A 17167-nucleotide genomic window follows, 5' to 3' on the forward strand; every position below is an offset into this window, starting at 1 on the left:
AACTTTATAAAGTGAGAGAACCTTTTGGCAGTGACCAATGTGGGACAATGAAATTATACTCAAAATTTCCAACACATTCAAATAACAGTAATTCTAATTCAAAAAGGTTGGTCTAGTGCAAAGTGAGCAAAAATTTGAAACCCTCAACCTGAGTAGGAACTCCCATAGATACGCTCTTTAGGGCCACTGGCCAAGAGCAAATTTAGAAATAATGTTCAGGGGGGAGGGTCACAACTAAGTAATGGCAGACGCAAGTCCTTATGAATTTCCAAAAATGGTATGCGCATCGCCAAATTTTTATTCAATTTTAAGTAAGCAATGTCGTCGAGCACTTGACCAACCCATACTTATTTGTGCTTAGTGAACATCCACACCCTTTGTGCCATTTCGATTATATCTTTAGAGAATATTGTTTTCATGAACAAATAGATAATTATATGTGCATAGGGCTAGGATGTCAAATTTGTTAAACGTATTGGAGGAGGGATCCTTCTTACAACTAAACTTTATGTTAATCTGCCTCACTGTGATTTCGATGAGGAGGAAGTGATAGAATTAATGGTGGTGAGTTGATTATTATTTACCGTAGTCTGATTTGAATTAAGTAACTAAAAGGCAGCTGCAATTTAAACGGGATCCTAATTCATGCTCACGCCACTATTTTTCCAAGACCAAAAACTTGAGGGGGCGCGTGCCCCCTCTGGCCATTTGATTTGGACATGAAAAATATATTGTAGCCTCATGCGGTACCGAGACAATTATTTGTTGGTGAGATTTCTCGTATATTTTAAAAAATATTTCTATATTATTAACTTTGGAAGTATATTTCTATATTTATATTGACAATAAAGTAAAGTTGGCAAGCCTCAGTGCTTGTCCTAGTTTGGAGTTTCTCATATTTCTTCTCTTTCCTCGTCATTTGACATATATTTAATATGTATGTGTGTATATGTCATGTGTGCATGATGGGCATCCATGCATGTGACATGACGTGCCATCCGGCCCTAGGCGAGAGATAAATATCATTGCCACGTATGCACCAACATCGGAGAGCAAGCCTAAGGCCTTGTAAAGATCTCCTCTTTCTCTCTCCTCTCTCTGTCTCTATCTCTCTCTGTAGCTCTCTTACCAAAACTACAGCCCCTTACAATTATTCCAACTACAAAGCAAGATAAAAGGAAAATAAATAACGAAGCTGATTTTTACAGTGAATATTTTCCAGCATACAGATCCGAAGCCGAAACCTTTCAACAGAATAGCTCTCAGAGAAACCCCAGGTATTTATTTTATTTCAGTTATTTTATGGGAAGGTTCGGATTTTTGCAGTTTTGGCATGTAATTAGTTTTGATTTTCTGTATTTTGTGATGTGTTTTTGCATTTTAATTGAAAAAGATATGATTTTGAAGCCAACCCAATTTCCAGAACTTGGTATTTTTCATTCATGTGCCAGATTTTGAGAAGGAAATTAGTTCAGTTGAATGTTTAGGTGCTAGTTCATAACTACCCACATGGGTTTGTTTATTGATTTCCATTAATTTTTCTTATTTTTTTAATTTGATGTTCATGTGAATGATTGGACGGTTGGCAATCTTTTGGAATTTGTGTTTTTTTCCTATAAGGTACTAAATTTATGTGCTGTATCTTGCTTTCACAGCAATCAGATTGCAGTAATGTGGCATTAAGTTATCAAGATTTGAAAGTTTTGAAGATTTTGTGAGAGGCAGAGACTTGGATTGTGAAGAACAGAGGGTTGGATTACCCACTTTTTTTCAGATTAATTATTTGGGTAGCACCGGCTTTATTGTTTAATTGTGGGAGATTGGTGAAGTAATTTTATGCTGGGATGTTAAACTACAAAATTTTGATTCTTGATTGGTAGCGGGTGGAAGGGAAAGCGTTGTGGGCTCTCTTGTGTGTTGTTTTGTTTTCGTTGCAAAGTTGGTGTTGACACTGGATTAAAGGTTATCTGGGAGATTAAGCTTCTATGGCTGCTACATCTGAAAGATGGTTTGATCGGCTTCAGTGCTCCTCATTGTTTGGGCCGCCCCCGCAGGACACCCTACCACGGAAGGTGAATGCAAATTTTATTCCTAATCTTGTACATAATTATATTATATTTTTCAGTGTCTATATTTGTATTGCTAGCTTGACATGTCTCATGAAATTTAAGGGTCATCCACTATGGTACTGGTTCCTAGAGGTCTTGGGTTTGAAACCTCTCATGCTCTGTTGCTATGTGAGCATCCATGTTGACTACTACTCTGAATTGTCTTCTTAATATATGTCCAGTTTGGTGGCTTTATTTTTGGTGCTAAGGAGGGCCGAAACCCAACAATTGCATAACTCTGGGTATTTAGTGCTTGTTTGGGACTGGTTTTGTAGAAAGAATGCTTTGGCTTGAAGTGCCTTTATTCGAAATATGTTGAAGTTTTTACCAAAAAAAGAAAATGAAGCGCTCCGAAGTGTATCTTCAGAAAGTCCTTGACACTGACACAAACACTTTAAATTTTTCTGCCAAATGCAGAAGTGCTTTTATCCACTCCAAAAGCAATCCCAAACAGGCCCTTAAAACCCACCAGTGTCTTCCAACAAGAGCTTTCCAACCCTTCTTGGTACAGTATCAAAATAATGACAACCTAACTCCCAACTTTAAACCAGAGGCAGCAAGACAGTCTGCCACATAGTTCTTCTCCCTATAGATGTGAATAAGCTTGCAGTCATTCATCCCTTGATGTGAAGAAGTATGGTTTAGTTTGAATTACAAGTTAGTGGGACGGTAGACTTTGAATAAACAGATTTTTCTCCTTGTTCTTTATATCGATCTATTCTAGTTTTCATGCTTTGTGCGGACTTATTCTGTATACATGGGATTTGAGGAATGAATCTTTATGTTAATTGCAGCTATACGACACAAAAGTTGACATGCTGCTAAAACCAAATTATGTGAAATGCCACAGTAGGTATCCAGCTTCCACTATTAAGTGTGCCAGTTATTTCATTAATTGGACAAAAATCTCGAGTACAAGTACAACCAACCATGCCCTAAGGTTGATTTGAGTGAGGAACTTCCAAATTTCAAGGGATTTAGGCATAGTGATGAAGAAATGGATCACAAAAAGTTAGATAGGAGGGATTAGAAATGCACACATGAGCATTACAAAAGGCATGTGAGAGGGATTTGCAAATGACTACTCTGAAGGAGTCAATTACAAATTCCTTTTACACACCTTTGAAATGCTCACGTGGTGCATTTTCTGATTCCTCCTATGTCCTGTCTAACTTTTTGTGATCCATTTCTTATTCATTTTGCCTAAATTCCCTCGAATTTGGAAGTCCCATCACTCAAACGTACCCTAAAGGAATTTTAAGTTTAGTGTGATTTCATAGGTAACCTCTGATGCACTTATGATATATATTGCTCAGAACAGTTCTTAAATAGGGGTGAAAATTTGAGCTAGATATTTCAGTTGAAGCCAGAGTTGGGACTACTAGTTTTTGAAGGCTCATATTTGAGTTGATTTAGATAGGAGACCTAGAATCTAAGACCACAGGTGAACCTTTATAATCAGCATCTATTGATTGTACTCCACCCAAAGAGACAATCTGTCTTCTCCCTTACCCTGAAATAATGTCGCTAAGAGTTTAGTTTAGTAATTCATAAACCATTGTGATGATGTATTATCTGGAGGGTCTTAGCAATCCAACTCCATTATTTCTTTGATTTATTCTGTAGTAAAAGGTGAAAATATTGTGGATCCGACCCAAACTTGTCATGTGACCTCCTTTTCATGTTGATTTCTGTTGTTGAGAAGCATGAGGTAAATAGCCCACACAATTTGTGTAATAAAAAGTACAATAGGAATGACAAAGTCTTTTTTTTTTTAAATGAAAATTTAAAGACAGTAATGGTTGCCAAAAATTGTACTGTCTCATCCTTTGGGTGACGAACTTTCTGATGAGGTATATATGTGGGAGAGGCAAAATGCCACCAAGTTTGTTAAAGGATGACTTTGCCTCATAATTATGCATAATCCCTTGGAGATGTTCTTAGAAAAACAGATATAGTCTATAACTTACTACAAAATATAAAAGTAATAAAGTCAGCCCTAGGTATAGACTCATGACAACTAATCAGCGATTGGAAAAGATCAATTTCTTTCTTTTTCCAGAGATTTTTTTTGTTGCTATATTCTGCCTCTAAACCTCTGACAAGAACTGAAAAAATGCTTTCCTTATCGCTTCTACCTTCCTGTAGGCACAAATTACTGCATATGTGGACTACTTTGGTCAGTTTACATCAGAACAGTTTCCTGAGGATATTGCCGAAGTAAGCTCTTTGTGTTTATGTCATGGTCATTGTCTTTGTGCAGTCCGCCTTGTTTGTACTAATACATTGTCTGCTGACAGCTGATCCGCAACCGTTATCCATCAGAGGTGAAGCGTCTCTTTGATGATGTTCTAGGTATTCATACTCTACCCTGTTAATTATTATATGATTGATTAGAACTTGCAGCTTATATTATGCCGTTTTGTGGTTGCATAATGAATGCTTTTCTACTTGGACATATTCCAGCTATGTTTGTTCTTCATCACCCTGAGCATGGACATGCTGTTATCCTTCCAATTATTTCATGCATCATTGATGGTACCCTGGCCTATAAGAGCAGTAGCCCTCCATTTGCTTCGTTCATATCATTGGTCTGCCCAAGCAGTGAGGTGATAACATATCAGATTAAGAGTTTTCATTTTTCAGTTCAATCTAATACCGACACTTTCTTTCTTGATGAAACAGGAATGTTTTCTATGTAGCAAAAAATTCAGAAGTATTGTTAATTTAATTATTTACTTATTTGTATCTTCCCATTTTTCACAGGAGTATTCTGAGCAGTGGGCTTTGGCATGTGGGGAGATTTTGCGAATTTTAACTCATTACAATCGCCCCATATACAAGGCGGAACAACAGAATAATGAAACAGAAAGAAGCAGCAGTGGAAGCCATGCCACAACAAGTGACTCTGGAGATGGTGAATCCAGCCATTTACCTTTGGTACAACAAGAAAAGAAACCCATAAGGCCGTTGTCTCCTTGGATTACTGATATATTGCTTGCTGCACCTCTAGGCATCAGAAGTGATTACTTCCGCTGGTGAGTGCGTAGTTTGATTGAGTATTGTTATTTTTTGTTGAAAGTCAATGTCATAACCATTGTGGTGTTGATTTCGAGTCATGTGTATATGCACAAAGCGGAACCCACTCCAATCAAAGTAAAACAGTAAACAACAGAGGTTTGCTCGTACGTATTGCCTATTAAGCAGCACTTCATCCAAAAATGTTTTTTATTGTTCAAATGGTACATTGACCAATGAGATAGTAAACACGTGAACTATTCAAAATCATTTTGTTGCCCCATGGGTTTGGTGGGTGTTTGTAGCAATTTTCATGGTAACGGGTTGTTTTCATCCCTCCAGGAATTTCTTAAATAGATAACTCCACTAAAGAAAAGCTAGGATTTTTAAGCTTCCAAAGTCTGTTAATTTTTTGATTTTCTAACTTAGGTAGACAACACTTATGACTGCCTGACAGTTAGCAATCTGTTTGTCAACAATATGAAACAGTATCTTGTAGCTTAAATTTGAATGTTTTAGATTTAGCTGGAGGACTTTAATCTTCACACTGGTCTCATAAAGCTTTTTAGACGAGTACAATTTACGGAAAGGAAATGGGTTATTAGGGTTCGGTGCAATTATGAGATTTAATGTTTGTATTCAGTAAGTTCATCATGTGAACCTCTGTTATTATTGTCTTAGCATCGTATCTACTTTTTAAACCTGAACCATGCGCTTTTGTCACATTCACTAAGGATATATTTGGGTGAGGGACTTTTAAATTCCAAAGGGATTTAGACAAAGTAAGGAAGACATGGATACCTTATATTTCTGTATTCCATTCTTAATTATGGTATTTCTTAATTCTATGTCCGTGCATGTAAATGATAGAAGGGTAGACCTGTAGAAGATTAAGCTCTGAAGGAGGTTGGAACATTCCTTGTGGCTATTTATGTTTTTATGTTAGAGATAAGTTCTTCATTAGTTCAATAGCAGTTTCGTGCTACTCATTGTTCACAATTTCAAAAGAAAGTTTAAAAGCTATCAAATGTTAAACAAATCATTTCATCTTGCTGCTACTTTTCTTATTCAATCTCATGTAATTTAAAAAGCTGTGTGTTCTTTACAGGTGCAGCGGGGTTATGGGAAAATATGCTGCTGGAGAACTCAAGCCACCATCAACTGGTTGGTTAAATCTTCCTTCACTAGTATAGAATGCAATGTTGCTGCTGTATTCATTAGATTGTTTGTGAGCGCCATACGTTAAATGAAATTTTTTTCTTTCTGCAAGAATCAGTTAACATGTAACACAGAGTCTGACTGCATGCAGTTTATGCATAACATTCTGGTGGAATGTAAAGGAAAATAGCATTGAGATATCCTAAAAATCCTATCTATTTATATTATATAGAGTCCACTATGAATGACTTTCATTTTCTTTTTCTATTTTCTCCTCTTTCTTAGCTTCTTCTCGCGGATCTGGAAAACATCCACAGCTCATGCCATCAACTCCAAGGTGGGCTGTTGCAAACGGTGCTGGAGTTATATTAAGTGTTTGCGACGAGGAAGTTGCTCGCTATGAGACTGCTACTTTGACAGCAGTCGCTGTCCCTGCACTTCTTCTTCCTCCTCCAACTACAGCTTTGGATGAACACCTAGTGGCGGGGCTACCAGCTCTTGAGCCTTATGCACGTTTATTTCATAGGTAAATCTTCAAAATTCCATCTCTCGAGCCACTACAAAAGGAAAAGAATCTGAGTTGCTCTGTGTACCTGACTGAGTTTTGCTAATATTTATTCATTTCTTACACCATGCAATAGGTATTATGCCATTGCTACTCCAAGTGCCACCCAAAGACTTCTTCTTGGACTTCTAGAAGCACCACCATCCTGGGCTCCTGATGCACTTGATGCAGCTGTACAGCTTGTGGAACTACTTCGTGCTGCTGAGGATTATGCATCTGGCATAAGGGTAAGCTGGACACTAGTGATTGCAAATATTTGAATATTATCTGATGCTATGATGGTGATCAGTATCAAGCTTGATTTGAAGACATACTATCTTCATTTTTTCAGCAACAACTTTTTTGGCATCTCATGCATGGCATGCTTTATGATGGACAAATTTCTCTCGATCGGAAATAGCAATCAATTAGTAAATGTGAAATTGCCATTGATCAGCAAGAATATCTCTAAAATGGTTTTCTCCTCACATTTGTAACTAATTTCTGCTAGCATTAGATGGTGAGGAACATAACTATTGATACTTCTGTTATATGAAAGGTCTTTCAGTGGTCTTTCAGCGATCAATCCCCATTCCAGTATACATATACAATAGTCTTGTTTCTTACCTGATTCTGAAAAGTGGCGATTATGTAAACAGCCCACTTACAATTAAGCCCTGATTTATCATAGTTTGGTTCAAAATCTAAAATCAATTGATGTGTCATTTTTACGCACATGTAAAAAGGATACATTTTTTAAGCTCTGATAAAGAAACAACCTTTCAACCTTATTGACATTTAAGATACCTAGAATATCACCTTCAGAAACATTATGCGAAGTCACGATGTGAAAGGCATCCTTCCTGTTAACTGGTAGATGCTGCAGAAGCAGATCTAGTGAGTTCCCTCTGAGGTTATTTGTTGACTGTTAAAAACCTAATTAAGTGGGAGTATATTATTTTGATTGACACCACATGCATAACGACAAAAAATAGTGGGAAACCATTTACTACATTGTCTGATAGTACTCTATCAATTTTCATTTCGGTTTTGTAGTGTCATGGGCTTTGCTTCTTTCACTCTTTTTATGTGCTTCCTAGCTGGCATGGAAGTTTCAGAAACATATATTCTTTGCGAGTTTGTGGGGTGGCAACTTTGTGCTTGTTTTGGAGTATCTAGTTGGAGTGGGCGATTGGTCTTTTTACTGGTTTTAATCCATCCTTGAAATTTTCATGGTTATGCGTTCATTACATTTGTTAAAAGCTGAAAGCTTTGTTTTTAATTTTGGGTGGTGATTTTCACACACCCCATGATTCTTTACTAATGGTGGGACATGGCTGTCACATTTGCAAAGGTGACATTGATCCTATGATTCACTTTCTTTCTGCTCTATTGCCCGGTTAGACAACTTTAGGATTTTATGCTTCCCTCATTTAGGGTAATTGATACTCTGATGGAATTACTGGTGAGATACCGCTTTGGTGATAATAGGTGCATGACAAGGAAAAGTGCACCTTTGCATATCATTAGCCACTTCTAAACAGCTTAAGATTCTGGGACATGCCGTTTTCCAAATCTTGCACTTTCACATACTTCAAGAGATAGATTGATGTACTTGTGTAACATGTACAGTTGAATAAAATAGAGTAATCAATTTTTAATCTTTTAATGCATGCCTTGTTGTGTAGACAAATGTAAATATCCAAGCTTTTAGAACAGCAGTCCACTAATAAGCTGAAAATTCCATAAGCTGTCCCCCCTCTCTCGTCCTCTTTTAGTGGAAAGTATTTGATTTGTAGCAGCTCTGAAAACTGATGGATGCAGCACTTTTGGCTAATTGCATTTTTTCTTTTATTCATGCAGCTTCCTAGGAACTGGATGCATTTACATTTCTTGCGGGCAATTGGGACTGCAATGTCCATGAGAGCAGGTATAGCAGCTGATGCTGCGGCAGCTTTACTTTTCCGAATACTCTCACAGCCTGCATTGCTTTTCCCTCCACTAAGACAAGTTGATGGAGTTGAAGTTCAGCATGAGCCTTTGGGTGGTTACATCTCAAGCTACAAGAAACAGGTACCAGTTAATAACTTTTTGTATTCAGGTTTTTATCCTTCAGCTGCTAAAATGCACTTTGATCTAGTTTCTTTTTTGTTGACGCTCCTTTTAATCATATTTTTTTTGTTCAACGAATAAGTACTAATTGAACCTAAATGCTACCTCAAAAATACTATTGATCAGATCGAACTTCCTGCCGCGGAAGCTACAATTGAAGCTACTGCCCAAGGGATTGCTTCTATGCTCTGTGCCCATGGGCCTGAGGTTGAATGGAGAATTTGTACCATATGGGAAGCTGCCTATGGCCTCATTCCTTTAAGTTCCTCTGCAGTTGACCTTCCTGAGATTATTGTTGCCACTCCATTACAACCTCCGATTTTATCGTGGAATCTGTATATACCCCTCCTCAAGGTCTTGGAGTATCTTCCTCGCGGAAGTCCTTCTGAGGCATGTCTTATGAAGATATTTGTTGCCACTGTTGAAGCGATTCTTCAGAGAACATTTCCGTCTGAGTCCTCTAGAGAGCAAAACCGGAAAACAAGGTACCTTTTTGGTATGGGGCCGGCCTCAAAAAACCTGGCTGTTGCAGAGCTGCGTACAATGGTTCATTCACTATTCTTAGAATCATGTGCCTCAGTAGAGCTTGCTTCACGTCTACTTTTTGTTGTGTTAACTGTATGTGTCAGTCATGAAGCGCAGTCCAATGGTAGCAAGAAAGCAAGAGTTGATGAAAGCTTCCCACCAAATCAGAGCATTGAAGAATCAGATAAGATGTCTGATATGCAGAGAGACAGAACTAAAACGACCAAAAAACAAGGGCCAGTAGCAGCATTTGATTCTTATGTTCTGGCTGCTGTTTGTGCTCTTGCATGTGAGCTTCAGTTGTTCCCTTTGATTTCAAAGGGGGTTAATCATAGTCACTCTAAAAATGCAAAAAATGTAGCAAAGCCTGCGAAAGTAAATGTATGCACTACTGAGTTTCGAAGTAGCGTAGACTCGGCAGTTTGTCACACACGCAGAATATTATCAATCTTGGAAGCACTTTTTTTGCTGAAGCCATCTACAATTGGCACTTCGTGGAGTTACAGTTCAAATGAGATAGTTGCAGCAGCTATGGTTGCCGCTCATGTTTCTGAGTTATTTAGATGGTCGAAAGCTTGCATGCATGCGCTGTCTGTCTTGATGCGCTGTAAGTGGGACACTGAAATTTGCTCCAGGGCATCATCACTATACAACCTTATTGATTTCCACAGCAAGGCTGTTGCATCTATTGTTAACAAGGCTGAACCATTGGAAGCACGCTTAATGCAAGTTCCAATTTGGAGGGATTCCTTTGTGTGTTTTGAAGGCAGAAAACTCAGTCAAGGTGGAAACAGTAGATGCTCCATTGTCGGGCAGCCATCTGCCTTGCATTGTGAGGATTCTTCACATTCAGAATCTAAACGAAAATCTGTTGGTGCATCACGTTCAAATGAGGGGTCCGGAAATACCTTTGGTAAAGGTGTTGCAAGTTTGCCATTAGATGCTTCGGATTTGGCCAACTTTCTTACCATGGACAGGCATATAGGATTTAATTGCAGTGCTCAGGTTCTTCTAAGATCAGTACTCGCAGAGAAACAAGAGCTCTGTTTCTCCGTTGTCTCGCTGTTGTGGTACAAGTTAATTGCAGCTCCTGAAACCCAACCTTCTGCAGAAAGCACTTCTGCTCAACAAGGATGGCGGCAGGTAATATTATATTTCTTGTGTTACTTTGCATCACCGTCATGATAATCTTCTCCAATATTATTAGCAGGTTCCGCGTTTCTATATTCTGCTCTGAATCAGTAATTTCATTAGATACATTTGTACTACACTTTATTTGATATATTGTTGCCATTTTTCCGTTATGTATAATGTTTGACATGTAATTTTTATTTCATTTTTCTAACTTTAGGTCGTTGATGCATTATGCAATGTTGTGTCAGCAACACCCAAAAAAGCAGCCACAGCAATCGTTCTTCAGGTCTGAACTTTGTCTCACTTGTACACTACATGATTTTCTATTTATTTTTTCAGGTGAGACCATGTACGAGTTCATTGATATATACTGAAAACTAGATCTTTTATTGCAAAGTAACGAAGTCCAAAAACATTGTTTTCTTGTTAATTCGTTTTCAACACCTGATTTTGGAAGAGTTGTTCTTGGCTGGTGTCAAAACAGTGGCTTTCTTATTTGGCATTATTTTCCTGGCATAGTTGTAAATCAGTTGGATTACCATTCTCCATTATTAGTTCTGGGGTGGCTTCATTGGTTTAGTTGGTTTCATGACCTTGTACTCTTTTCAGGCGGAGAGGGAACTGCAGCCTTGGATTGCCAAAGATGATGATCAAGGTCAGAAGATGTGGCGAATCAACCAGCGGATTGTGAAATTGATTGTGGAGTTGATGAGAATTCATGATAGCCCAGAGTCATTGGTAATTTTGTCAAGTGCCTCAGATCTACTCTTGCGTGCCACCGATGGGATGCTTGTTGATGGAGAAGCTTGCACCTTACCTCAACTGGAGGTAAACATGCGACTACATTGATGTTTGTGGCCTATGACTTGTGTTAACTAATCTGAGACATGAATTTTAGTATCTTTTTATCTTTTCTTTTTGGAAACTGTATGAACACTGCATATCCGAACTGAAGGTGGATTTCAGCACCCGGCAGTCACATGATCTCCCATCCTTACATTTCAAAACATAAACCATCCTCAACTAGTGTCCTTATCTCATATAAAGCTTTTTTGAGTTGTATATTCGTTATAAGTACACATAAGATTGCCGAAGGCTCAAAATGTTAAAAGAGAAACAAATTGATAATCTAAACGTGGTGAAGCTAGACCCAAGATTCCAAAGAAATCGGGTTTGGCAAGTGAATTTCTTTTACAATTTTCTCCCATATAATCTCATTTTCTTCTTTGATAATCATATCTTCTATCAGTTTCAACTCTGGGCAGCCCTCAAGTTTTTGGGTTCATAAACTAGAATCAAATCTCTTTCTTGTAGCATGAAAAGCTGACATATTACTGGGTCATCTTTTGCAACTCTTTTACATTTTAGCTTCATTTGGATCCTCATTTACAACTATATGTGTCTGATACTATCTTCATCAGTTATCTCGTGCTCTTTACCTGTTTTCCACATAACCTAGAGTGAGTCCATATAAATTTTCAATTTCGTTAACCTTCAATGTCTTAAAGCATCAATCTGTTTATAAATGGGCAGCTACTGGAAGCAACAGCTAGAGCAATTCAGCCTATGCTAGAGTGGGGAGAATCTGGGCTGGCGGTCTCTGATGGCCTTTCAAACCTGTTAAAGGTAAGTACCCACCCCTAGTTGATACAATCACTGTTATGTTCCTAGGACATTTGAGAAGTATTTCATTTTAATGTTTAAGAGAAACAATTAGTTATGTGATCTATCTGCTTCGATAAATGCAGTGTCGTCTGCCAGCTACCATCCGCTGCCTTTCTCATCCTAGTGCACATGTTCGTGCTCTGAGCACATCAGTTCTCCGCGATATCTTGCAAGCCAGTTCAATAAGACCTAACCCTAATCCGGTGGAGATAAATGGTATCCATGGTCCGTCGTACAAGTATTTTAACTTAGATGTCATTGACTGGCAAGCTGATATTGAAAAGTGCTTGACATGGGAAGCACATAGCAGACTTGCGACTGGAATGCATATTAAATTTCTTGATACTGCCGCAAAAGAACTGGGTTGTAGTATATCCATATGATATCGATTAGCTTCTTCCAGTGTACAATTTTTTTCATGTGAGACATACGCAACAGATGCTTGCATATTTGTTCCCTTTAAAGAGATTATGAGTTTGCAGGTAAGTGGATATACATTTTGTTCTTGTGGATATAAAGGTGTCTATATTGTCAAAATTTTCTTTTCCGACGAGACGTTACGGTCCCTAATGGAAAGAGATTTGTGTAAATGAGAGTTCAGACAAGCTGACTGAGCCCTATCTTGTGTTTGAACTGTTATCCAAGTCTTCAATCTTGTGTTTGAACTGTTATCCAAGTCTTCATGTCAGATTTTTAGTCTCATCTAGACTTTTAACACGGGACCTCGGATGCAAGGGCGAATGTTTTAACTTGAGTTTGAAAAAGCCTTTCGCTCGACACAACCATTTTTGTTGAGGGGTGTAGGGGCAACCGCTGATAATCCGAAAAGTTACAGTTCAGTATCTTATACACGCTTACTGACATAGTTAAGAATGAACAATAATCCGACAAGCACTTTCTGATTCAAAAGAAAGCCGAAAATATAGAGAGCCAGAAAAATAATTACTATGATTATGATGATGTAAACAAAAAAAATTGAAATTTGGAAGAGTTTTCCCCTATCTTGATGTATCCATTCCACTCCCCCAATGGGAGTGAATAGGAGGGCAAGAAATAGAAATTACGAGGATAAATAATTCGAAGAAATTTTGGTTTTCTAGCCTCAAATCATTTAAGAATTTCCTGAAATCTTCCATTTCTACTTAGACTGAATGAATTTAAACTTTTCCATCATGTTCAGTAGATTCAGGAAAACCACCGTGTTTTTGTTGCCTGCTCGTAGGGAGAGAGTGGCTCCAACGCTCCTTTCCACCGGGCTTAGACGAGGCATTTCCATACCAAATCATCCCAACCACAGCTATGATCATTCCCAATACAACATGCAGATTCAGACCCTCCTTCCCAAAGAAAAAGAACCCCATGATCAAAACAAGAATTGTCTTCATATGCCCCAGTACTTGGAAGGACACAGCGGTAAATCTTCCAATGCAGATGAACTGGCTGAGATTGGTGCCCTACTGCGATTGTGCATGAGAGAATTATAAACATCTGCGGACATAAGGGTTCAGAAAAAACTGTGAACGACCTTTCTGTAAAATTGAAACATCTTAAAACTCGAAGACAAATGAATTAGTTAATCACTTTGAAATTGTACAGATTAAAGTAAGCAAAGCTCTATATTAACAATATCATATGCTAATAGTTTTTCAAGCTCATGTTACTAATTCAAATATTCCCATCATGACTGAGGTGCAGAAGAAAACATGGAAATGCTACCAATGCCTGTGTAGCTCGATGCTGGATTTCAGCTGTAAAATGCATATTAATGCACTATAAATTATGGTGCTTGTAATGATGCTTGTAATGCTAAGGTTGAGTCTGGGTACAGTCAGCTTAAGATGATTATGGTAATCACAAAACAATAATAAATTGGATTACACTTACCAGAGATCCAAAGTTATAGTCATAGGCATCAACCCTCTTGTTTGTCAGCCAATAGTCAAGGAAGGGGCCGAGTAACAGAAGAGATCCAGCCTGGGCCGGAGCAGTATGTCCCAACAGACTGAAAGAACCGAGTGAATATTTCCGTTGAAGAAAGTGCACATACTGCAATTAAAAATTGATATAACTTTTAGATAAGCAAATATGAAAATTTAAGAGCTTGACAAAATTGCAGCTTGTGCCGAGGAATGGAGAACTTACATACTGTTGTAGCGAAGTGCTCCATACAGCTATAAAGGCAGCAATGAAGCCTTTGGCATTGACACTCACATCAGTGACAGTGCAAACACCAACTCCCAAGAGAACAATTCCTATGCTCAACTTTGTATCTCTTGAGTAACGGATCTTGTCGAGAACAACTTCCAGTAAACATGACACAGGGATCATACTCAGCTTTGCTATCTGTCAATTATATTAGAGAAATGTAACTCCCAAATATATTGCACTATTTAGTAGCTAAACCCAAGGTGCATCAAAACCCTAGCTATACCTGATAAAATCCCACCGAGTTCCACATTAGACTCACGTTCATTCCAACAATAGAGAAGTTAGCAAAGACCATAAATTTTAGAAGCTCAGAGACAGGTAGATGCGAGGGTTGAATGTATCCCAGCCACCTTAGAACAAGTGTCATCAAAGTTGTCGTAGCAAAATGCAAACCAGTTAATGTTGTAGCTGCAAATTGTTTCAATTTAGATTTGTATAAATACAAGTTAAAAATAGCATGCTTATGGCTATACAAGTTTTCTAGATTCATATCTCCTATAAACAAGTAAACAGAAAAAAAACCAATTGATAAAGAAAGTTTAAGGTTATAGAAGATTTCTAAATGTGTATCAATGAAATAAAAAACAAATATATTAATGAATTCAAGGTCAAAAATGCAAAAAATGCCATTACTCCCTACTTTTCCCACAACCATTACTGTCTCAAGGTCAGCCGAAAATTAAATCTAGCTACAGCTTTTCTCCAGGTAAAATATTGGATCTTGTGAGTGATAGTATTCACTACACCTTATGTCACAAAGAATTGACTGGCTACTACCAAAAGAAAATCAAATAGCAGGGTCATTATCTGCCTTGCACATGATATTTCCTATGCTCCCCTTGCCCTTTCTAGTCCTACCACTCAACCCATAACCCTCCCCAATATTCTATCCACTTCCAATGCTCTGCTATCATGAGTGTTGACTGTTGACTTATAACTTCGGTCTCAAGAGATTAACTCATAATTAGTATGAAATCTTAAACAAAAAAAAAAAAAAAAATTAAAGCATTTATGACAGCACACTTACAAAACATACATCACAAGACTTTTGTATATGCGGTCAAATTTCCTGGAAATTTGATGCACAAAATTACCTTGTATTATAATCTGGCCACCTATTTGTGCAACAAGAAAAGCCATGATAACATGTTTGTCACTTTGCTCTATAACCATCATAGTTTGACGTCCAAAAGGGAACAATGCCGCGTTCATTTTCTTACTAATTTTAATAAAGTTTGCAGAAGAAATGCAAGAAAGGTTTTACTTTAATCCTAAGCTTTAGTTTTTAAACGATATAGTTGTCCAAAACCTGAACTCATATCAGAAACAACCCAACCCGACTCAAATCAAATCAATCATTAAAAAGAAAGAAGAATAATTTACCAAAACTGAAGCCATATGTAGCCATCAGAGCTTTATTGACAATTATAATCCCAACAGAAGTTACAACATTGAACATCCATGCAGCTACATCTCCTGCCTTCTTATCAGCTTTGCTAGTGGGAGCCATTTGTTTATATACTCCGTTCAACCAACCACTGCAGAGTCTTTACCCCTCAGCCTCCAAAAAGGCATCCATCTACACCCATATGAAGCCGGACGGTTTCACCTGCTTTAGGAACAAAAAACTCTAAACTGAAAAAATTGAAACAAATAAGAAACTGAAATTCTGCAATAAATTAAAACTGTTTAATTTCAAGTATGATTCAACACATTGATGCCAAAAATAATAAATAATCATTTCCATTATACATATGTTTATAATATAAAACAACTCAACTTAAAAATCACAATCATGCTTGTAAAAGCTCCAAACAAACTAATATAATAACTTTGTCTGCCTTACAAAAAGACTAAACATCTGATCACAGAGATAAGGAGTCAGTTGTTCGAACACATATCGCTTGCCTTTCCTCGAGTTCAAGCTTACCGAACAGTTAAGTCATTCAATGGAAACACAGAGATGGGTCCTGCTACTACCGCATTCGAAAATACAATTAAATCATCTAGTGCATTCCCATTTCTCTATTCAGTGAGAGAGAAACTGAAAACCATCAGGACTCACAATTCACTGAACTATGGAACTACCAAAACAGCAATGTATCAATTCTTTTGGGTAAAGCCCATTTTTTCAAAAACATAAATATACAAAAAAGTAGTCACCTTTATTCAAATCCACAACAAAATTGCAAATCAACTACATACAGACCCACTGACATTCCAGATCAACCACACAAAAAGCAATCAAATTCCAAGATAGATCTAATCTAACCCACAATCAGATCCCAGAAAACCCAAGAAAAAAAAAAACGAGCCCAATTCAGCGGATCTGGTCGCAAGAGCCATCGATCACAGAGATGCAGTTGCAGAAAAAAGCTATGGAAAAGTAAGCGAGCGGTTCAGAAACAAGAAACGTACCGTGTGGAATTACAATGGGATTGGTTTCTTTGTGTTTTAGTAAACCCAAAGGAGTCCCTCAGATTTGGAGAGAGAGAGAGACAGTCGGTTAGGCAATGAAGAGCTCGTGGAGGTAATGTTGCCGCCAGCTAACTGGAACACGAATTTACGTTTATGCTTTTGCTTTTGCATTTGCAATTACTAATTCTGTGTTTATACACCAAATTTTATACATTAATTTTATTTTTTTGGCACTTTAAAGAAATACTCTTATGTGTGAGAGGTGTTAGGTTTAATT

General features: G+C 37.7%; 2 protein-coding genes across 3 annotated transcripts; one reads left to right on the forward strand and one right to left on the reverse strand.

Annotated features, from left to right (window-relative positions):
* The first annotated feature begins 1045 nt into the window (after positions 1 to 1045).
* On the forward strand, positions 1046 to 12935 carry LOC103927895 (protein GIGANTEA). 2 transcript variants are annotated; one of them, XM_009336865.3, is made up of 16 exons: positions 1046 to 1277; positions 1656 to 1750; positions 1881 to 2072; positions 4257 to 4328; positions 4409 to 4463; positions 4575 to 4717; positions 4875 to 5146; positions 6235 to 6290; positions 6570 to 6810; positions 6926 to 7076; positions 8692 to 8901; positions 9067 to 10608; positions 10817 to 10885; positions 11209 to 11427; positions 12133 to 12225; positions 12348 to 12935. In XM_009336865.3, exons 3-16 carry the CDS (start codon positions 1986 to 1988, stop codon positions 12645 to 12647), a joined length of 3510 nt encoding a protein of 1169 aa, XP_009335140.1. In that variant the 5' UTR covers positions 1046 to 1277; positions 1656 to 1750; positions 1881 to 1985; the 3' UTR covers positions 12648 to 12935. The 2 variants fall into 2 exon arrangements, with proteins under 2 accessions (XP_009335140.1, XP_009335139.1); XM_009336864.3 differs by having other exon boundaries at positions 1656 to 2072.
* A 252-nt stretch (positions 12936 to 13187) lies between these two features.
* Positions 13188 to 17057, reverse strand: LOC103927894 (UDP-rhamnose/UDP-galactose transporter 6). The gene is given in 7 exon segments (XM_009336858.3): positions 13188 to 13718; positions 13720 to 13752; positions 14149 to 14310; positions 14407 to 14607; positions 14696 to 14880; positions 15856 to 16102; positions 16891 to 17057. Coding segments are annotated over 6 exon segments (1005 nt in total). The 5' UTR covers positions 15983 to 16102; positions 16891 to 17057; the 3' UTR covers positions 13188 to 13421.
* Positions 17058 to 17167: the final 110 nt, after the last annotated feature.

Source organism: the organism of the source record quoted next, unplaced genomic scaffold (assembly GCF_019419815.1).
Source record: "Pyrus x bretschneideri cultivar Hongxiangsu unplaced genomic scaffold, Pyrus_bretschneideri_v1 Contig49, whole genome shotgun sequence".
NCBI classification, from domain to species: Eukaryota; Viridiplantae; Streptophyta; class Magnoliopsida; order Rosales; family Rosaceae; genus Pyrus; species Pyrus x bretschneideri.

Excerpts from the sequence above, each read along its gene's own strand:
- LOC103927895 (XM_009336864.3), top strand. The coding sequence starts at position 1,986 with ATGGCTGCTACATCTGAAAGATGGTTTGATCGGCTTCAGTGCTCCTCA. Across the intron at positions 4,718-4,874 it reads TGGTCTGCCCAAGCAGTGAG|GAGTATTCTGAGCAGTGGGC; the intron begins GTGATAACATAT and ends CATTTTTCACAG. Across the intron at positions 10,886-11,208 it reads CCACAGCAATCGTTCTTCAG|GCGGAGAGGGAACTGCAGCC; the intron begins GTCTGAACTTTG and ends TACTCTTTTCAG.